General features: G+C 39.2%; 1 protein-coding gene across 1 annotated transcript in view; it reads left to right on the forward strand.

The window, feature by feature from the left end:
- The first annotated feature begins 3135 nt into the window (after positions 1-3135).
- LOC110960679 (lysophosphatidylcholine acyltransferase 1) overlaps positions 3136-20479 on the forward strand; it is a 28018-nt gene continuing 10674 nt past the window's right edge. The window contains exons 1-6 of the mRNA XM_022208026.2: positions 3136-3649; positions 9989-10128; positions 14712-14926; positions 18998-19110; positions 19418-19478; positions 20269-20327. Of these exons, the coding sequence (XP_022063718.1) occupies positions 3527-3649; positions 9989-10128; positions 14712-14926; positions 18998-19110; positions 19418-19478; positions 20269-20327 (711 nt within the window). The 5' untranslated portion in view covers positions 3136-3526. The remainder of the gene's footprint in view (positions 3650-9988; positions 10129-14711; positions 14927-18997; positions 19111-19417; positions 19479-20268; positions 20328-20479) is intronic.

Raw genomic sequence — 20479 nt, forward strand, 5'->3', positions numbered from 1 at the left:
CAATATAGGATACAAATAGATTAATGTTAATGTGGGTTCATTAATGTCCATATTATCAAATACATACATAATTTAGCTAAAATGCACACGCACGCACACACACACACACACACACACACACACACACACACACACACACACACACACACACACACACACACACACACACACACACACGTGCACACAGATACACACATACATACACCTTCCACTGATGCAGCTCACGTGGTCACACTTTTCATCTGCAGTCCAATAATAAACACCAAAACTTATGACTCCCACTCTTCTGCTACATGAAGAGCTGGACACCAATTCTAGTTCGCTAATAATAGAATTAACCTTTACTTTGTTCTAAGCAAAGCAGGCACACGATAGATAGATAGATAAATAGATGGATAGATGGATAGATAGATAGATAGATAGATAGATAGATAGATAGATAGATAGATAGATAGATAGATAGATAGATAGATAGATAGATAGATAGATAGATAGATAGATAGATAGATAGATAGATGGATGGATGGATGGATGGATGGATGGATAGATTTGATAGTCAGTTATATTTAGCACACTGGTTTTTTGTTTGTTTGTTTTGTAAATTAAACTTGGTCATAAGTACTGAAAGCTTTGACCACATCCTCCTTCTACTTCTCCATCTTATCTCATAGACACACACACTGGACTTGTTACAGTAGTTTGTGATTAGGTCCTAGTTTGAACTGACAGCCTCTTGTCTTGTTGTCTGATTTCGGAAACAAAGGAGAGTAACACAGTTAGCTACAGGCATTAGATATGTTCCAAAAATCTGCCATGACATCTTCCATTGTTGCACAGATGAAATGTGCTCTTACATAACTTCTCTCATTATTATGTGCTACAGTGTAGGACATTAACATACACACGTGGACAAAATTGTTGGTACCCCTCAGTTAAAGAAGGAAAAACCCACAATTCTCACTGAAATCACTTGAAACTCACAAAAGTAACAATAAATAAAAATTTATTGAAAATTAAATAATCAAAAACAGCCATTACTTTTGAATTGTTGATTAACATAATTATTTAAAAAAACAAACTAATGAAACAGGCCTGGACAAAAATGATGGTACCTCTATAAAAGATTGAAAACTATTTGACCAGAGTGACATGATTAACTCAGGTGTGTCATTTAATTGACATCACAGGTGTTTCCAAACTCATAATCAGTCAGTCTGCCTATTTAAAGGGAGACAAGTAGTCACCCTGCTGTTTGGTGAAAAGGTGTGTACCACACTGAACATGGACAACAGAAAGCGAAGGAGAGAATTGTCCCAGGACATCGGAAAAAAAATTATAGACAAACATCTTAAACGTAAAGGCTATAAGACCATCTCTAAACAGCTTGAAGTTCCTGTGACAACAGTGGCTCATATTATTCAGAAGTTCAAGACCCACGGGACAGTAGCCAACCTCCCTGGACGTGGCCGCAAGAGGAAAATTGATGACAAATTGAAGAGACGGATCGTTGGAATTGTATCCAAAGAGCCCAGAGCAACCTCCAAAGAAATTAAAGGTGAACTCCAAGGCCAAGGTACATCAGTGTCAGATCGCACCATTCGTCGTTGTTTGAGCCAAAGTGGACTTCATGGGAGACGACCAAGGAGGACACCACTGCTGAAAAAAACTCATAAAAAAGCCAGACTGGAATTTGCAAAAATGCATGTTGACAAGCCACAAAGCTTCTGGGAGAATGTCCTTTGGACAGATGAGACCAAACTGGAGCTTTTTGGTAAGGCACATCAACTCTATGTTCATAGACTCAAAAACCAAGCATACGAAGAAAAGAACACTGTCCCTACGGTGAAACATGGAGGAGGCTCAGTAATGTTTTGGGGCTGCTTTGCTGCATCTGGCACAGGGTGTCTTGAAAGTGTGCAAGGTACGATGAAATCTGAAGACTATCAAGGCATTCTGGAGAGAAATGTGCTGCCTAGTGTCAGAAAGCTTGGTCTCAGTCGCAGGTCATGGGTCTTCCAACAGGACAACCATCCAAAACACACAGCCAAAAACACCCAAGAATGGCTGAGAGAAAAGCGTTGGACTATTCTAAAGTGGCCTTCTATGAGCCCAGATCTGAATCCCATTGAACATATGTGGAAGGAGCTGAAACATGCCATTTGGAGAAGACACCCATCAAACCTGAGACAACTGGAGCTGTTTGCTCATGAGGAGTGGGCCAAAATACCTGTTGACAGCTGCAGAACGCTCATTGACAAATACAGAAATCGTTTAATTGCAGTGATTGCCTCAAAAGGTTGTGCAATAAAATATTAAGTTATGGGTACCATCATTTTTGTCCAGCCCTATTTCATTAGTTTGTTTTTTTTAAATAATTATGTTAATCAACAATTCAAAAGTGATGGCTGATTTTGATTATTTAATTTTCAATACATTTTTATTTATTGTTACTTTTGTGAGTTTCAAGTGATTTCAGTGAGAATTGTGGGTTTTTCCTTCTTTAACTGAGGGGTACCAACAATTTTGTCCACGTGTGTATATGTTTACATTGCTGATTATTTATTGGAAACATACACCAATCTATATTTAAATGCATGTTTGAATTACACATGCTTAAAATATCTCTGAGCCTGTGTCATATTTTTCATTTAAGCATAGTATGTCTGAAATTCACAATTTTACAATTCAGTATGTGCCAATTACAACACATGGTAAAGAAAATAACAAGCATCAAAGATTGCTGGATTTTGTTTTGCACATTATTTGTAACTGTTGCAGTAATATGATATACTTCTATAATAAATATATAATACTATTAATTTATTAATAGTATTTGCATATAATAGCTATGTATACAAATACTAGCTTAATACTTATAGTACAGTAAACGTTGCATTTCTATTGAAGCGATTTGTGTAGTTTTGATTCACCTCACCCCATAAAAGGTGTTTAAAAGTATTTTAAATATCATATTTATTGTAATATTTGTTCTGTTTATTAAGTCTTCAGTGCACAACCACTACATTTTTTCCATGCTTCGTCTCGGCCAATGACGGAAAAGTATTGCAAATTTACGCTGAAATGTGAAATTACGACGTTTGTGGTCGTTGTGAAGGCAGCACATCGTGCGAGGGACAATTGCATCGATATGGACAAGAAAGATGGTGGTGCGCATGCGCCGTGGCGGAGGAGAGGAATCGTGGCTCCGTTAGCTCCGTTAGCTAGCGGACGGCTCCGGTTGGGGAAGACGGTGTGGAGGAAGGTGTCCTGCGCGCTATAGGCGGACAGATATCGGCGACTTGAGACATCCCCGGCTAATCCTTGAGCTAACCATTATCCCTCCATGCTGTCCAGGAGAGGAAGATAACGCTAATAGCCGCGCACTGCCACCTCAGTTAGCCGACACTCAGAAGGAAACTGCGTCTTGCTTGAAGAGCTTTTTCCCCAATTTTTTTCAGGCGGAATCTGTATTTTTTTTTTTTTTGTTGTTGTTGTTGAAAATTTTTACAGCCTCTGACTTGTGAGAATGAGGTTGCCCAGTAACAGACAGTGTGCGATGGAGGGAGACGGGAAGATGATGGACCAAGCTCCTCCGGTCAGAAACCCATTTGTACACGTCTTGAAATTCAGCCCTTTGGAGAAGGCGAAGGTATGTTTGAGAGGAAATTAATCAGCTTGTTCTGACACAGATTCACCAACATGCTTTAGTTGTTTCTGTAGCTCTGCTGTCACCATCATTAACTCCCTGATTGCATACAGTCAGCTGAGCTAGTGTTAGCTAGCCGGCTAACATTAGCTACATACATGTTGCTTTTTCTCTGCTATCTTATTGTTTCAGTTAAGGGCTCTCTTTATTGCTCCTGTAAATAGTCAAGAGGCTTTAAAATGTAGATTCTTATACAGCTGCAGCAGCGAGTGCTGAAATAAAACGCCCTCAAGCCTCCTCCTTCAGTCAGGAATCCGCTAACAAGCCTCTAAAATGAAATACAGTTATGTGAGCATGGCCGCCTGTCCAGGAGGGGCCTAGCTTGTTGCTCCCTAACCGTTACCATGGCTATTAGAAACCGGAATTTTTATTGGGAGTAGCGCTAACCAAGATGCCATGTTGAGTTTATTGAATTACACATGCTATTAGTTTCAAACAGGGTGCAGTTTTCTAGCTTGCATTGCGTTTTTTTCTGTCTTTGCTGCTTATCATGGTGCTTCCACTCAGCCAACACGTGTGGATGTGGAGGCTGCAGGAGAGACTGATGGGAAACTGTCATTTTCTCTCCCCATCTGCAACTGAAATGTATTTCCCCCGAATATTTTGCACATTTCATTTGATTCAGTTTCTAATTTTTGCAGCCTTGTCAGTACCTATCGATCTAAAAAGATTTAAAGCTTTCCTGTGCTAGAGGTGTTAATTGAAGGCTACTTAAACCCTGCACTGACAGGTTTTTATACTTCTCACAACTATGAAAGGTTATCACTGGGATGCAGCTTGCACAGGCAAAGCAGAAATTTAGAACGCGATTTGTTTTTAACTTGTGTGACAGGTAGGATTGTGTTTTCCCTGCAAGTATTGCAACATGTTGCATTATACACAGGTGATGGAAACCTCCTCTACTCCAGTCGTCGTGTGTACCGATGAGTATCTTGTTCTTTAAAACTGGGGCTGCCTATTAATTTAGTGGCACGTGCGGGCCCTTTGTAGTTCACCTCATGTGATCTCTCAAAATAGCTTCAATAGTCGGAGAACTCTCTGCGCGCGTGTGTGTGTTCGTTCTAAGCCATGAGTTTGCATTAATCAGGACATTTAGTGAATGCATCCTGATGTTTGAGAGCCATAACTGAACATCCAGATGCTTTCTAAATATCGGTGGAGTGTCATCACACACACAGCTTTATGATAAATACATTAATAAATTCAGATAAACGCAGCTCAGCTTGCTAATTCCCTGCGTATTAAGAGTAGGACACAGACTGGGATACAGCTCTGAGGTATTTCCAGTAACAAAGTTGAGTCTAATGGGAAAACCAGAGTTTTATGATTGGTGCTGCTCCGCCGTAGCAGGTGTGGGAGAGTATCTTATTACTCGTTGGAACAGTGACCAGGGAGGTTAACACACACACACACCTCTTTCCTCCTGGGTCTCTTTACAGATACAGAAAGGAAAAGTTAGAATGTCAGATGGATGAGAGCCAACAGGATATTTCAGTTTTTGAGATTTTCCTTGCAGTTGTGACATAACTTATTCTGGGAAGCCGTTAATACAGCAATAAACTCTGTGTATTTGTTTAAACCAGTCAATAAATCGGAGTTTTTTATGGTGCTTTCAGATTGCAGGTGCAAACTGAAAGTGATTTTAGTCGTCAAACATGAGAAACACATTTTGAAAATTTTGTGTACAAATGCATGTGTTTTATCTTTGCATTAAAGCGAAAGGAGAGGTTATGCACTTCAAACAGTTCTTTTTTACACACATGAAGTGTTGAATCAAAAGTGAAAATAATTCTCTAGTTGTGATCAAGCTAAGGTCAACTGCTTTCACCATGTTGCGCTGATTTTGTTTTCACATCCACGGCGACATGAGGAAGACACAATCTGAACGTAAAAGCAAGACTATTTAAAAAAAAAAACCGATAGCCCTGTCTACCAGCTGACTGCTCAACAAACTGATGAAACAGAATGCGTTTTAGGTTCAGACAGGAAATGGACTGTAGTGTCTTCCCATTTGACTTATGTCACAGCTACTGAATTGAAACCATAAATGGAAATGTTCTTTTCTGTTGCATTGCTTTGCCACTATGGACAAGATGGTATCAGAATTGTATTTTGATAAGAAAGTAAATTTTGTCTGATTATAATTTATTTGTGAAACCAGCTATAGCCTCCACTCAGAACGGTAACAGATTGTAATAGGAGCAGATGAGTTTGGTGTTGAACCATAAAGCTGTTGGTTATAAGTACAGCCTAAAAAGTCAGTCAGATTGTTGTTGTTCATCTGTGCAGTAGAACATACAATCGAGAATAACTAGATCTCATGTCTTTGCTATAAATCTTGACTAAACTGTGGAGGCTTGCAGATACTCATTTGTAGGCTAAGCCATAATTCAGTAGCCTGACACTTCAATCCTGCTCATGCAGCTTTTTTGCTTTGATGAAGTAGCTAATTGATCTACACAGTTGATTGGCGGAGCCCTAATATGACAGCATATTGCGGTGTTTCTTGTCACAGATTTAGGTGGACCTGCCGACATCACAGACCCTAAAATAGCTTGAGCAGGGCAAGTTGCTATTGTGAGTTAGCATCTCATCTTTGAGAAGTCTAATCTACATTTCCGTGTGATTTATTGATAAATCCAACAAAGAGCTAATTCTGTTTTGATGTTGCTAAAGCAGCAATGAATCGATAGTTTATTCCCACACTATACAGCTCCGTGTTTCTGTGTGTTGACATCAAAAGTGATGCATCTGAAGATCTCCTCACAAGAATTGTCATACATATTCATCAGACAGATTTTGAAGGTGCCATTTGCTCAAGTTAAGACCCCAAGTTTAAACGGTTCAATAACTCCAAGTATAGTGTCAATAGCCGGTGTAAATTATTGCTTGTCACTGAGCCTTGAGGACGCGGTTAAAGTGAAGCCTTTAAGGTCGTCACTATAAACGTGTCTGGCCCATTTTGATTTTCCTTCACTTTTGCAGCTGATGCCCTTGTAGCTGAGTAACCTTGTGAATTTGGAGGCACCTGTACACCTTCTAATGATGAAACTTACGTCACTTGGAACCAAGCAGTTCTTTGCATACTTGTGGATTGTAGAAATTAAGGAGTGGAGTTATTTTTTTAAAGAAAAGCAGAGGACGAAATGACGAGAAACTCAATGATGGATTTTGAAAGATGGACTTGTGACAAAAAAACGAAATCAGAAATGCACTGCGCTTGATTAATGCACAGATTGATGAATGTGTTTTGGCCTTTGAATGGTAAGAATTTTAGCATTTTATTCAACCAGAAACCAATACTACTTGCTTAATGAATCTCCTTATGTTTACTGCTCTGAGACTTATGAAGAACAAAAAATACCCTGTCTGTCCATTAAGAAGCCAGTTTTGATTTGCTTCCCAATTTGTGTCACAGTTCCTAGCTTCACTCAGAAAAAAAGAGATATAAGAGGACTTAAGTCATTGTTGAAGAAGTGTAGCTACTTTAGGAAGAATACATATCCTGAATAGTACATGACAACAGAAAAGCTGAAATGTTAAATATGTATTTACACTATAAATAGTACAACCTATTTGACAAAGGTAGCTTGGACTAAATCCAGAAGGCCCCGATTGAGAGCTAAAAGTTCATCTTTTCTTTCTTTTCTTTTCTTTTTTTTTTTACATGATATGAGCACAGTTTTTATTGGGTGATTATTTCACTGTTAACAAGAGCATCAAAACTCAGGAGTCAGTTGCACAGGTGTGCACAATTTGGCACATTCATGTTTCCAATTTTAGTTTATCTGAAAAAATGCTCACATTGTACAGCCCTGATGCACTTTTAAACTCATTGATATATTTGTGCTTTTATCTTTTGAAATGACATACAAACACTAAAAACCACATTTTTTTCTAATCCTGTTTTTATTGTGAGTTGAGTAACTGGTGTTAAGTCATTCGGTAAAATGTTACAGATTCTCACTTTTAAAAGGATGTTTGAGCAGTTTAGCGTTCTTCATATTAATGTACTTGCAAAATTACTGTGTGCGATCTTAAGTACAAATGAAATATTAAGACTGTTTACTCGTCAGTTGGGGAGTTTTCAGTATGTCTGTTTGCTAGTCAAAGCAGCTTTACTAATGAAACTTTGAATGCTCTGCTGCAGCATCTCACCATCCTTAAACACAGCCCAAAAGAGAAATTTTTCAAGCTTTTAAGTGTGACACAACAGCAGTAGATAAGCTCGTACACACTTTTTAATAAAAAAAACCCTAACCCTCACACTTTTACAGCTTCCTCTTTCGATAAAGATTTAGGTGAGAAAGGTCAACGAAACCTGAAAGAAGGCGTTATTTTGTGTCAGACTTCTGGTTTGTGTCGTTGAAAAAAAATGTACCGCACACACAAACACATTTGTCCCCACTGTTATAATTAAAAACCCCATCGACTACATGATGCGGTTTGACGGTGTATTTAGAATGACTTGTACCTGAAGTCTGCTTAGAGGTTAGGTGGAAACTGCTGTTATATCTGATATTTATATTAACACACGAATGGCCGCCTCAGTGAGCCTTTCGGTTTTCATCAGCGTGGAGATAACAGATCTGTATCATCCGGCTCGCAATCGACTGCAACAGCCAGTTTGCTTATGGTTAACCGTATCCCTGCTGGCTACAATGACACAATGACTTCTACTGTGTTCAACTAGCCTGGAGTTTTCAGACCAAGTAGCTTGAGTTTAGTTTTACATTATTTACAGTGTTATTATAATATATGCCCCACATCTGCAGCCATAGTGTAATTCCCAACTTGCATCAGTTCACATGAATGCTTAGATATCCCACTGACTAGACTGCGATAAGCCTCTTGGCTTAATGCAAAGATGCTGCTCAGTACAATGTCTTAATTCATTCAAACTCCTAAATACCGTGTTTGCTTGTGCAGCATTGCGTTTTAATTCTAGGTGGCATCCATGCCTTTATAGCTTGGATCAGAATTAATATTTTAACAGCTGCATTATATGGAGGGTCTGTTATGTTCCTGGCATTGCCCCTTTTATTAAAGGAAAAAAAATCTGGTACTTACACCAGATCTTTTCTCCTTCTTGTAAAGCTGTACATTTCATATTTCTATAAGAAGAGAGCAATGTGTGGTGGGAAGGCGTAATTATGTCATGTATCCTGAGATTCTTGGGAAAATCAAGTTTGGAGAAGTATGCAGAGAAACACTGAAGTTAAAAATGTAGACGATAGCATCACGATATGGCCATTGTTACTGCTCAGACCAGGGGTGGAATGTGTGGCTTGAAGACCGACCGCTATCCAGAAGAGGTCCAGTTGATTGTCAGTAATTTAAATTGACTGTAGTGTTAGAGAAGAGGTATCTCCTGATAAGATAAGGCACACTCCCCTCCAGTGGTTGCTATCAAGACAAATATTTAAACAAGATAAGCCCTGCTATCAGAGAGACATAAGTAAACAGTGAGAATCCAGGTCTATCAGAGCCTTCCAGAATAAAGAATGTTATATTTGTAGCATTTATATGATGATGATGATGTTTTGACTTTAGGAAACTGATCGATAGGAGACAGTGTGAATTCCAGCTCATTTATATTGTCCAATACTGAAGTCCTCCTGTCGGATTGCTGGTGTTTTGTATTGCTGACCTGCTGTTGGCAAATATGTTCAGAGGCCACATCAAAGACATGTTAGCCTTCATGTTTTTGTAACAAGTACATTAGAGAGAAAAAAAGCTCAGTTTTGTGATCTGCAATAAGTTTTAACTGCAGATACTGTTTTCTTTTTTTCTTTACACGATTTCTAATACTTATTTGCTATTCACAGGATAAAATCATTGTTGTTTTGTGATGTTTTCTTGTCTTTGTGCTTTGTTAAAAATCTAATAAAATCAGTTTTCCTCAAAAAATGCAAAGATCTATTTGTATAAAGCAAATCTTTGGTGAATTTGGACATTCCTGACTTGACCCTGAAGATTTAACAATGCAAAGCATTTACTGAAAAGCTTTTTGTTTTGTTACTGTAAACAACAGCTGCAATTCATCGTTTGCTCCATGAACCTGATGAAGAGAAACGGAAGGAAAAAACAATACAGCTTCCTCAGTAGATTTAAGATAATTGTTCTGTTGTACACAGGACATTTTCATAGCCACAAACATTTGTGTTGGTGGTCAACCACAGCTAATGAATTGTAGAGGAAATACTGCATAATCTGAAGTCAACACAAACATCCGTACTGTTTCTTTAACTCTGTTTTTTTTTTGTCTTTAATCTCTCACAGATTGCGTTAATGACAGTCACGCTGTTCCCCATCCGTCTCCTCATGGCTGCATTCATGATGTTGCTGGCCTGGCCTTTTGCCTTCCTTGCCTCAGTCGGGCGCTCCGAGACCACCGTCGAACCCCAGTGCCTCTGGAGAAGGTGGGTGCTTTGTTTCACTGTGTCCCTCAGTTATATGAAGACATTTTCTTAGAGATGCTCATGTTTGAACTGGACTTGCTGCAATGGTAGAATGATGTGGACAGTTAGACAATCAGTAAAATTTCCTTCAGGATGACGATAAAATAAGGAAGTGTTGATTCATTGCTTTGTTTTCCCAAACAAAAGCACCGATCATAGCATTTTCTTTATTTACCATTGTAACAAGCTGTTTCCTGTAGTCCTCTGTACCTGGCGCAATCACTGCAACTGTGATAAAGCAACGGAAATGTCCAAAATATCACAGTTAGTCTGCTTGGATGAAATCTTTTTGCTTATGCCTTGATACATCCCAAAGTTGGAAGAGGGGAATATGCTATATGATGACATTAAGTTATTTATGTCACGCATACACGACCGGTCAAAAGTTTTGAACACCCAGATTTTTCCATTTTTTTTAAAATTGGAAATCGTACCTGTTAATGTCTCATTGTACTCTGAAATGAAAGCATAGAACAAATAAACAAATTAAATAAAAAAAAAATCTATGTAGTAGCTACAATGTATTCTGAACTTTTAACTCAGCAAAGTAGCCCTCTTTGGCAGATATAACAGCTGAACACACTCGTGACATTCTTTCCAAAATGGAAATAAAATGTTCTTCAGAAAGTTCTTCCCAATTCTGTTGCAGAAGTTTCCATAAATGTGTGGCACTTGTAGGTTGCTTTGCTTTCACTCTTCTGTCCAGTTCATCCCAAACCAGCTCCATGGGGTTTATATCTGGAGACTGGATTTGTTTTGGGTCATTATCTTGCTGTAGGATGAACCTCTGACCAACTAGGAACATACCAGAGGGTACTGCATGGCGCTGCAGAACTCTCACTCTGTACAAGTCACCGACCCTGGATCCAGCAAACCAGCCCCAGATCATCACACTTCCTCCTCCATGTTTGACAGTTTATGTCACACACTGAGGAACCATCCTTTCTCCTACTTGACGGCATACAAAAAAAATCTTTGATTCCTCAGTCAAAAATACCTTCTTCAAGTCTTTAGTAGTCCATTGATGGTGTTCTTTGGCACAAGCAAGCCTCTTTTTCTTATTCTCGCATTTTAGCGACGGCTTTCTTGCCTCAACTAGACCTATCAAACTTGCAACTCCAAGTCTTCTCTTCACAGCTTTAACTGAGACTTGCTTATTCTGAGCACTATTAAGCTGTGCTGGAAGCAGTTGTCCTGTGAGCTGTCTATCACCAGGCTGTTGACTCTCAGAAACTTCTTCTGAGTCTTCTGATTCTGTTGTGGCTTTGGGTCTTGCAGACTTCTTCCTGTCAGACTTTCCCCCAGTTTCTGAGTGCCTTCGGATGGGACAGAAAACTATACTTACTGACACGTTGACTTTCTAGGAGGAAAGACCTACATTTTTAAGTGTTACAATAGTCTATCTCTCTTTTATTGTTAATTGCCTTTTCCCCGCCATTTTTATAACAGCACACTACTTTCTGCAGTACGATACAGGTCAAATAATGTTCTAAAGGGTATGGTGCCACAGTGTGTTCCAACACAACTTTTTTGCAGACAGAGGGGGTTGTAAGTAGGGCTGCAACTAACGATTATTTTAATAATCGATAAATCGGCCGATTATTTTTTCCGATTAATCGATGAATCGGATAAAAAAAACATTTTTAATTTCCGCCTCTTTTTTCAGAAATAGAAGATTTGGAATGACAGAACAAATAAGATCATTATAGGGAAGACTTCATCTTCAACCACTGACAGAGGCCTCACGTCAGTGACATTCATATTGAGGATGCTCTCAGTCAGACAGCTGCTTGCTGTGGTGGACATGGTGTCTTTCTCATCATAAAGCCTATCAATGCAGTTCATCCTGCCTCACTCCAACACAAACCAGTGTCTTCACTCAGATGTTGTCAGAAAATTAAAACTTGAGGCTTAATCTTCAAAGTATTACCACTATAGTGTGCAAGTTACATTCATTTGTAATGCATATTCAAACCATGCTTTAGCTGATGAAAGTGAAATAAAACCTATCTCTCACAGTCACACATGCCCCATCTCTGTCATTAATCAGTTAATAAGCTAACCCTAGCATCAGACAAGCTACCAGAGAGACTGATATTACGTTTCCTCACTTTAAAACGGAACAAATGTAGGATAATGCAGTGACTTAAGATGCGTGTCCACTGGATGCGACACATCGCATGTGGCCGGTTGGTGCGTTTCCAGCTGTGATCCGGTGTGTTTACCTGCAGCTCATTTTTATAAAGTAGACTCGACTTCAACTGTCCTTAAACATCTAAACTAGCCATCGGTGAACTAAAACCAGGACAGGTTCAGCTGCTGCACAGATTATTTCTCACCTCAAATGCTTTAGAAATACTTTTCCCAGAAGTGTTTTCGAAATAATAGAGAAAGTTTGCAGCCCAGCCGCTGTGTTTATCAGACTCATCGACCGGACTGTCAAGCTGAAAGCGCGGTCACGTGACCACGTAGTGGCCCGCTCGTGACCGTCCGGCATCAGTCCGATTTTCAGATGCGTGCATTCGCATGTAGTGAACATGCAGCATGTCTTTGTTTTGTGAAGTGTGAAATGCTCTCATACTTTTGAGGACTTCGGTCAAACTGTTTTCTCCGTGCTGGTCATGTTTCATTTGTTGAATTTACTTCTCTTTGAAAATACCTCCTCTGCTCTGCCTCCACCTCGCTCTGTTCAACTCGCTCTGCAGGTGAAGTAGACGGCTCCGCGACATGAGTGAATCTTGCGACACAACGAATCGATAATGCAATTCGTTGCCAACGCTTTTAATAATCGATTATAATCGATTTTATCGATTCATTGTTGCAGCCCTAGTTGTAAGTAATCAAGAATATTTGGGACACCTGTAGGATTTGGTACCACCACCTTTCAAGGCTTGATCAGCTTCCATTGCTGCAGAACAGCTTTAAATTCTTAACCCATTTCTTGTTCCCTGAAAAAGGCCTTTTTGTATAATGCTGAAATATACATTATTTTCCAGTTTTGGGTAACCTTACCTTTTTTTTTAACCTCTGGCAGCTCACTACTTACCTTTGTACTATTTCAAGCTATTCATTGGACTTGAACGACTTGAATTTTTTTAAAAAATGGACAAATTAAGACGCTCTAAAACTTTTGACCAGTAGTGTATGTGACCCTGTAGTAGCACACAGTGCTGTCTAATACCAGTTACTTTGACAAGTCTTTCTGCAGTTAAGTGACAAAGATTACGACAGTTAACAGCGCAAAATGACCAAATTGTCAATCATCTGTAGTTTGAGACGATTCTTCTGTTGCCAGTGTTCTCTGTGGCAATCATATTTTTTTTTTATTGTGCATTTAGAAAGATATACTTTAAACTGCAGGTACATTTATTGGACATTACTGTTCCCAAATAGTCAATGCCCAGTGCATGAGATAATAAAATGATCCCATGGAATAGAGTCACTCTTACGGTTGAGAATACGTCATTTTCAGGTGGAGGTTGTTCGTCTGAACAAGATGGAAAAAAGTAGGTTTTGCGATCTTTGTCAGCTCGCCTCCTTGCTTCTTACACCACCCGTCTGTATCATCACTCACTTCCAGAGGTGTTTCTTCTGGTGGAGTGTTTTTTTTTTGTCAGTATGATAGAAGAAGATTTCAGTTCTTCTTTTGATGATAAGGTCAAACTCAGAAACTTCCATAGCAGCAAAGGGTCTCCTTGACTTAAACATTTGTCTCAAAAGTCTGATGTCTAGCCTAAAAAAAATCCCTAAAATACAACTTGAAAGGTTGATGAACATCAAGGTGAAACGAGAGATTTCTTTTTTTACAGCACACTGAGGTGTAGACAACACTTTCACTTGAAACATGGGAGCAGGTTGGTGAGAGAATACTAAACAGAAAAACTGGAGGATTTTGAGTGAAGGTCAGGTAAGATAGGAAAGAATAGAGACAATAAAAGACAGAAAAAGATAAAAGTGAGTAGAAACTACAATGTTTCTATTAATTGGAAAAGTTCAGGTTCAGTTCACTCATATTGAATATGTTTAGTTGATGCAAACCACACTGAGATCATTTCAGTGTGCTTTTTCTTGCAGTTTGCAGACAATTAATGTTGTCATATAATTTAAAAGGCACAGGTGATTGAACTGACCCTAACTGTATTTCTTTTCTCAATGCTTCTCTTCAGAGTTATTCTTTGAACAATTACAATCATTTCCAGTCTCTTGATTGGGGAGATGATGCTTATATTTTTGCACGAAGTTGTGAGATAAAACAGGACTTCCCCAACACCTGGGGAAGGCAGGGCGAGACATAACTACAATACCAGATTGGACAGACAGAGCCTTATGGAGTGTTAGTGTTATTTCATGGTATTATGGTATAACTGAGCCTATTTATTCCCCACAGTAGATGGGGAACATGTTTATCATTTGACATATGCATACATTTATACATTAATCATGTTCTCCAGGGTTGGAGATTACTGACAGTAAAGTATGTTGTAGCATGTGCAGTGCGTTTTATTTTCTTTTTATTCCTGACACATGCATTCTTTTATTTCCAGACTGGTGGACATAATTCTGAGAATCATCATGCGGGTCATGTGGTTTGCGGGAGGTTTCCATTGGATGACTGTGAAGGGGCAAAGGGCATTGCCTACAGAAGCTCCCATCCTCACCCTGGCACCCCACTCTTCTTACTTTGATGCCATCCCAGTCACCATGACGATGTCTTCCATTGTCATGAAGGCTGAGAGCAAGGATCTACCTCTCTGGGGCAGTAAGTAAAAATCCCATTAAACTGTCATTGTAAACATCTGGACTGTTTCCTTTAATGGGTGGTCTAAAGACTCCAACCTGAAAGAAGTAAAACCATTCTTTGTGACAGCATTAGAAAGTCTGGTGGCCCGAATATGGAATCGAGCCACATTTTGGGAAAGTTTTGCAGGAAACAGGAGGATTGGCCCGTCTGGTTTGCAGATTTTGCATTTTTATTTAATTAGAGCTAAATACATCTTGGCTAATTTTCACAGCAGAGACAAACACAAAAATACCCTCACTGCTGTAGTGGAAACAAAAAATATGACTTTCCAAATGTCAGTTCTGTAGTGTTATTTTACTGTACTGTTTAAAAACGACATTTTTAAAACACTGCAATCACTCATTCACATGTTTATCAGGTATAGCTGATGTTTTGCAAGAGAAACAAAAGATATTAAGAGCAGAATTACCCTTGCATGGATTTATTTTGTCCTCATTTTAAAAAAAGAATCTCTCTTTGACTCCTCACTTTTTAATAAAAAGTCAGTGTTTTTTACCTAAGAGTCAAGTGAGTAATTCTTCTACTGCCAGCACTCACATTCAGTCATGAAGGATGTAAATAAAGCACAGTAAAGTGTGCCTGCAGCCCCTAAATAGCTAAATCTGTCAATGCTCTTAGCTGATATGATGCAGATTGTGCTCTGACCATTTCAGATTGAGTTTACCACATCCATGACGTGGTAGGCTCCATGACCATGAAGATGACATTTACACAGCAGTGATGAATAGAAAATCATTTTTTTCATTTCTTTCGTTCCAAGAGCAGATCTCATAACATCAGAACTTATCAATCCTCCAGTGTTTAAGAAATTCAACCCACAGTTTATTACCAATTCCCATAAAGTTTACTTGTTATGGATCTAACAGAAACTATAGGCTGCAGGTGAGTTTGCCTTGCCACAATTGCCAATATCAGCCATGAAACCAAAATATGAACCGGCGTGCCCACCTCAATTTTGTACCCAAATGAGAAGTGGTTAAATATGTTAATCTTCTTCTTTTCCTTTCGGCTTTTCCCTTCAGGGGTTGTCACAGCGAATCAATTGCCTCCATCTTGGTTAAATATGTTAATAAGGGGGGCATAAAGGAGATTTAAAACCTGCTTGAATCTCTCGATCTGCATATTTCACTGGAACCTACCATCTGTATTTATAAGAAATCAGGACCCCCCTGACATTTCAACCTCGGCATTACCCATTATGTTTGGTTTTAATTTTATTTACTGCCAGTGGTGGATCTCTCCAAGCAGAAGGCTATCTGTAGTTTTTGTCTAAAAACCCCATGCAGAGGTTAATCAGGCCTTGCTCAGTTGCAGTCAGTACACTCACTACTGGAACAGCAGATCCTATTAACTAGCTTCAAGTTCATTCACCTGTAATTGCCACTTTAGGCGTTGGTTCGTATGTCCTTCACAGCAGGGTGGAGAGTGAAGGTCTGTGTTATTTTAGCCTTACTTTCTCCTCCTCCTGCTCTGCCTGCTAAGTCAGTAATGAGCCACATTGTTAGCTCCAGGCTCAGGAAGTCACATCCACGTTAAAGCAGCCTCACTTGCTTGCGTTGCTGAACTGACATTTAGATATTTGAGCATGTTTGTTATCAGCTAATTGTCAAAACCACGCAGCCACCAGAGATTGTGTTTTTGTAGCCTAAGGTATAAAGAAGAAATGCTTCTCACAATTTCAGGATCATTGTGTAGTATTGTTCTGCTCCCTCTATATTTGGCTGCCCTAAAATGATAAATAAAGGCCCAGTAATGTGATATTCAACCTGTCAAGTCTGTTTGGCCTTGACTCACCCTAACCCCTGCCCAGGCACCAATGCATGGCCAAGCAAGTGGAATCCAGAATAGGCATTAAGACCTGATCAGCCACAGTGACGTGTGCAGATCGTCTCTCAGGATACCAGCTAGAGCCATAATCCCTTCCTGTCAGCAGAAAGCTCACAGTTGGAATCAATTCTTCTTCTTGTGGCTTCATCCCCCTCTTTGTTCATTTTATGTTGCCCTCCTTCTCTGAAACTTCTTTCTTTCTGACTCTGTCTCATCCTTTTTGACCCAATTTTTTGTGTATTAATAAAGATGGAATGTACAAGAAAGTGCTTCTGCCATCTACAAAACTCCTGAAAATCTTGAACCCACACTTCTCATGCCTGCTGTGTTTAACCGATGTCAAATGCCCGTGACACTAACTTTGTTTTTATTGCGTTATTTCCGGTTTGATTGCTGTATGAGGTTGTCTCGGTGTGACACAATCAAGAAGCAAGCAGCTCAGCTATTGGCGCTAAATTTGACAGTTATGGTGCCACTGTAGTGAGGAATGTTTGTCAGGTCGACGCATTGTTTGCATGTCAGATGTGCAAAAATCCTCATTGCCAACATAATCAACAAGATGCTCAGTGCAATGCCACACTGTATTGGATTACAACAGTTGCAACTCTTTGCACATTACTCTGTACACATTATATTCATGATTGTTTATAAAAAGAAAATCAAAAATTGTAAGACACAGTCATATCTTTTTGATAGTGTATGTTCAGTACTGCTAAAGTTGGACACAAAGCGCCATTTACTTGTGCGAGGGTTGTTATAGTAATTTTGCAAAATAACAAAAAGTTCCAGCTCCACAATGTTGTCAGTATTGAGAACTGCAGATTTAGTGTTTTGATGCTTCACCACAGATAGTGACACCATGTAAAGATACGAATTTCAGTCTCAAATGCAGATCAGATCAGTTGACCAACTCAGCCAGCGGATGTTTCGAAAGTTACCACACTAGCCTCTAGAACTCTGACTGGATTGTTTGTGTGTTGCTGGAAATACCTTATTCCTAGCTTGTAGTCAGACAGGGGAAGCATGACATTTCTTGCATTTGTGATCAACATGTGAGAATCATCTGACTCATGCAGGCAGCGTCTAGGAGCACGCTGTTTTAACACACAGCCACGTGTTGAAACAGAAGATACAGTTGTGATGACTTTGTTCCATATATGATACGGTCTGGTAGGCTGCTTAACCCTTTTCACAGTCAATAGTTGGGTTTCCATTACAGTTTTTCGCCAAATAAAAGCGATATTTCTAAAATTTCGACAAAGTATATTTGCGCTTTGAACGTGTTTCCATTGAAGGTTGTTCTGGGCAGAAGCATCGTAACTCTCGTAAAATATCATCCCGCGAGATTTCACTGCAGGAAGATGGACGCGCAAAACCAAAACCCTCATTTCCGCTTCTATCTGCTTATAACACTCTGCATGCCTCTGCTGTTTGCTGTCTAGTATGGCAGTGATGTTTTTCTCAAGAATAATGGCAAGAAAAGTCTCAGTCTCCTCTTCTGTCCACACGTACCGCGCCATGTTTACTCCGAGAGAACTGGTCATGTGACCAGGTACGTCACATCCGGTGACGTATAATTGCGGAAAAAGTGTTTCCATTGCGCTTTTGCGATATTTTTCAATATCGAAACGTCTGAAAAACCACCTCATGAGAGCGTAAAAACTTTTTAGCGATATTTTAGCCCTTTTTCAAAATTCAGGTGTTTCCATTACCAGTTTTTTTATTGCGCTATTCACATTTTGCGTATATCTAAGGGTAATGGAAACGCAGCTAATGTGTGAAAAATAAATGGATGATTAGCAAGGATAATAAACCATTCATCTCCTCTTTTTATACTGAAGCTGATCAGTACATATGACTGAATTCTGTTTGGCCTTTACCACTGATTGTCGTACTGTGCAGTTATATAAATGTTTTATTAATGCAAGAGTGTTTCAGTTCAACCACATTCTTCCACTGTTTTCCACTGTGCTACTTTGCTGAGTGATTTAGCGTTAAGCGCTTTGTTTACTGTTAGAGTGGTGGTTGATGTAAACAGGTGTTTTGCTCTCTCCCTGGTCGGGTCTTACGGTGAAGTGTGAAGTGCTACTGAAAGTGTGGTTGTTTTCCGATCATAGTACTGATTGCAGTGATGCAAATATTTATTCTGAGGTAAGTGTTTCTGTATTCATTTGGTGTTTTCTCCATTTCCTTTGCTTCTAGCTTTGATTAAGTACATCAGGCCGGTGTTTGTGTCACGATCAGACCAGAACTCCAGAAAGAAGACCGTTGAGGAGATCAAACGTAGAGCTCACTCTGGAGGGGAGTGGCCTCAAGTAAGTGGATGGAAGATGAAGAAGTCACACATGCTAGCAGCAGAACAAAGACTTATCATGTTGCAGCTGTAATGCATGCAAAAGAGCACGTGAACCAACATGATTTGAATTTGTGTGCAACACATTTGCCTAACAAAGGATAAACTGATTTGCAAACATCTTCAGTTGTTGAATAACTGAACGACAGCTGAGCTTGGAAGTACTGCAAATAAAAGTGTATATATAGGATGTTCCTGAAAAATGTTATTCACAACAAACAAAAAAACTGCTTAGCAACCGATGACTCAGTTCCTGTTCTTTCCTACAGATCATGATTTTTCCAGAGGGAACGTGTACCAACAGATCCTGCATAATCACCTTTAAGCCAGGTAGCTCCACTTTTATTGTTTTTCTCGGCTTTCTTCTCTTTTATTCTTTTCAAGTTATGTCAGCTGTTTACAAATTGCATTCGCTGGTACAGACGAGGTATAATTTAAAGGAGCAACCAACATAAAATCTCTGAAACTCTGCTGGAGGGAGGCAGCACCATTGTCCTAAAAGATATCCACTCATTTGGTGTGGAAAGTGCTGTCAGTCAGTCTAAAATCTGACTGCAGCTGTTCCTGCATGAAATGCTTGCACTTGTCCAAGCCGATTCACAGCGGACTAGAAAGGAAAGAATAATAAATAAAAAATAAATTACCTATCTGTGGTGCCAGCAGTTGTCTGTGCACATCTGCAAGGGAGTGTAATGAAGTTTCAACAGAGCTATCAGATCCTCTGTCTGTGGGGGTCAAGGGTGAGGATTTTCCTTTAATTTATCTGTATTCTGTATGTTTTGACTTGTTTAAATATAATTACATATTTGATTAATGTCTAATTAGTGAGTTTTCAATTGCGATGCAAAGTCAAAATTTGAGTTTAATCTGACGTTTGCCATATGCTGGAAACCTTTGTGGGTGACAAAGATTTCTGAAATGCACATAACAAAGGTGTGAAGTAGGGTGGTGTTTTTTTTTTTTGTTTCATCATTTGTGTCATCACTGAGTGCTTTTTTAAAATACGCAACTCTCAATCTATTTCCTATGCTGTTTTTTTTGTTTGCTTTTTTTCATAGCCCAGTGTCTTGTTTATTCAAATTCATCATAAATAAATTGTCTTCTTTATTTACTTTTGTAGGGGCCTTCATCCCAGCTGTACCAGTGCAGCCTGTGGTTATTCGTTACCCTAACAAACTGGTAAGATTACACGTGTTACTTTTTATGTTAGTTGTACTTTTTGATGGCACAGTTACTCAGAGAAAAATCCTCGTTCACATTTTCGTCTTAACACAGTACAGTAATACCTGTTTGACATTGCAATATCAAACAGATGAGGAAATCTTTTTTTT

The sequence above is a fragment of the Acanthochromis polyacanthus genome, chromosome 12 (genome assembly GCF_021347895.1).
Source record: "Acanthochromis polyacanthus isolate Apoly-LR-REF ecotype Palm Island chromosome 12, KAUST_Apoly_ChrSc, whole genome shotgun sequence".
Lineage (NCBI taxonomy): Eukaryota > Metazoa > Chordata > Actinopteri > Pomacentridae > Acanthochromis > Acanthochromis polyacanthus.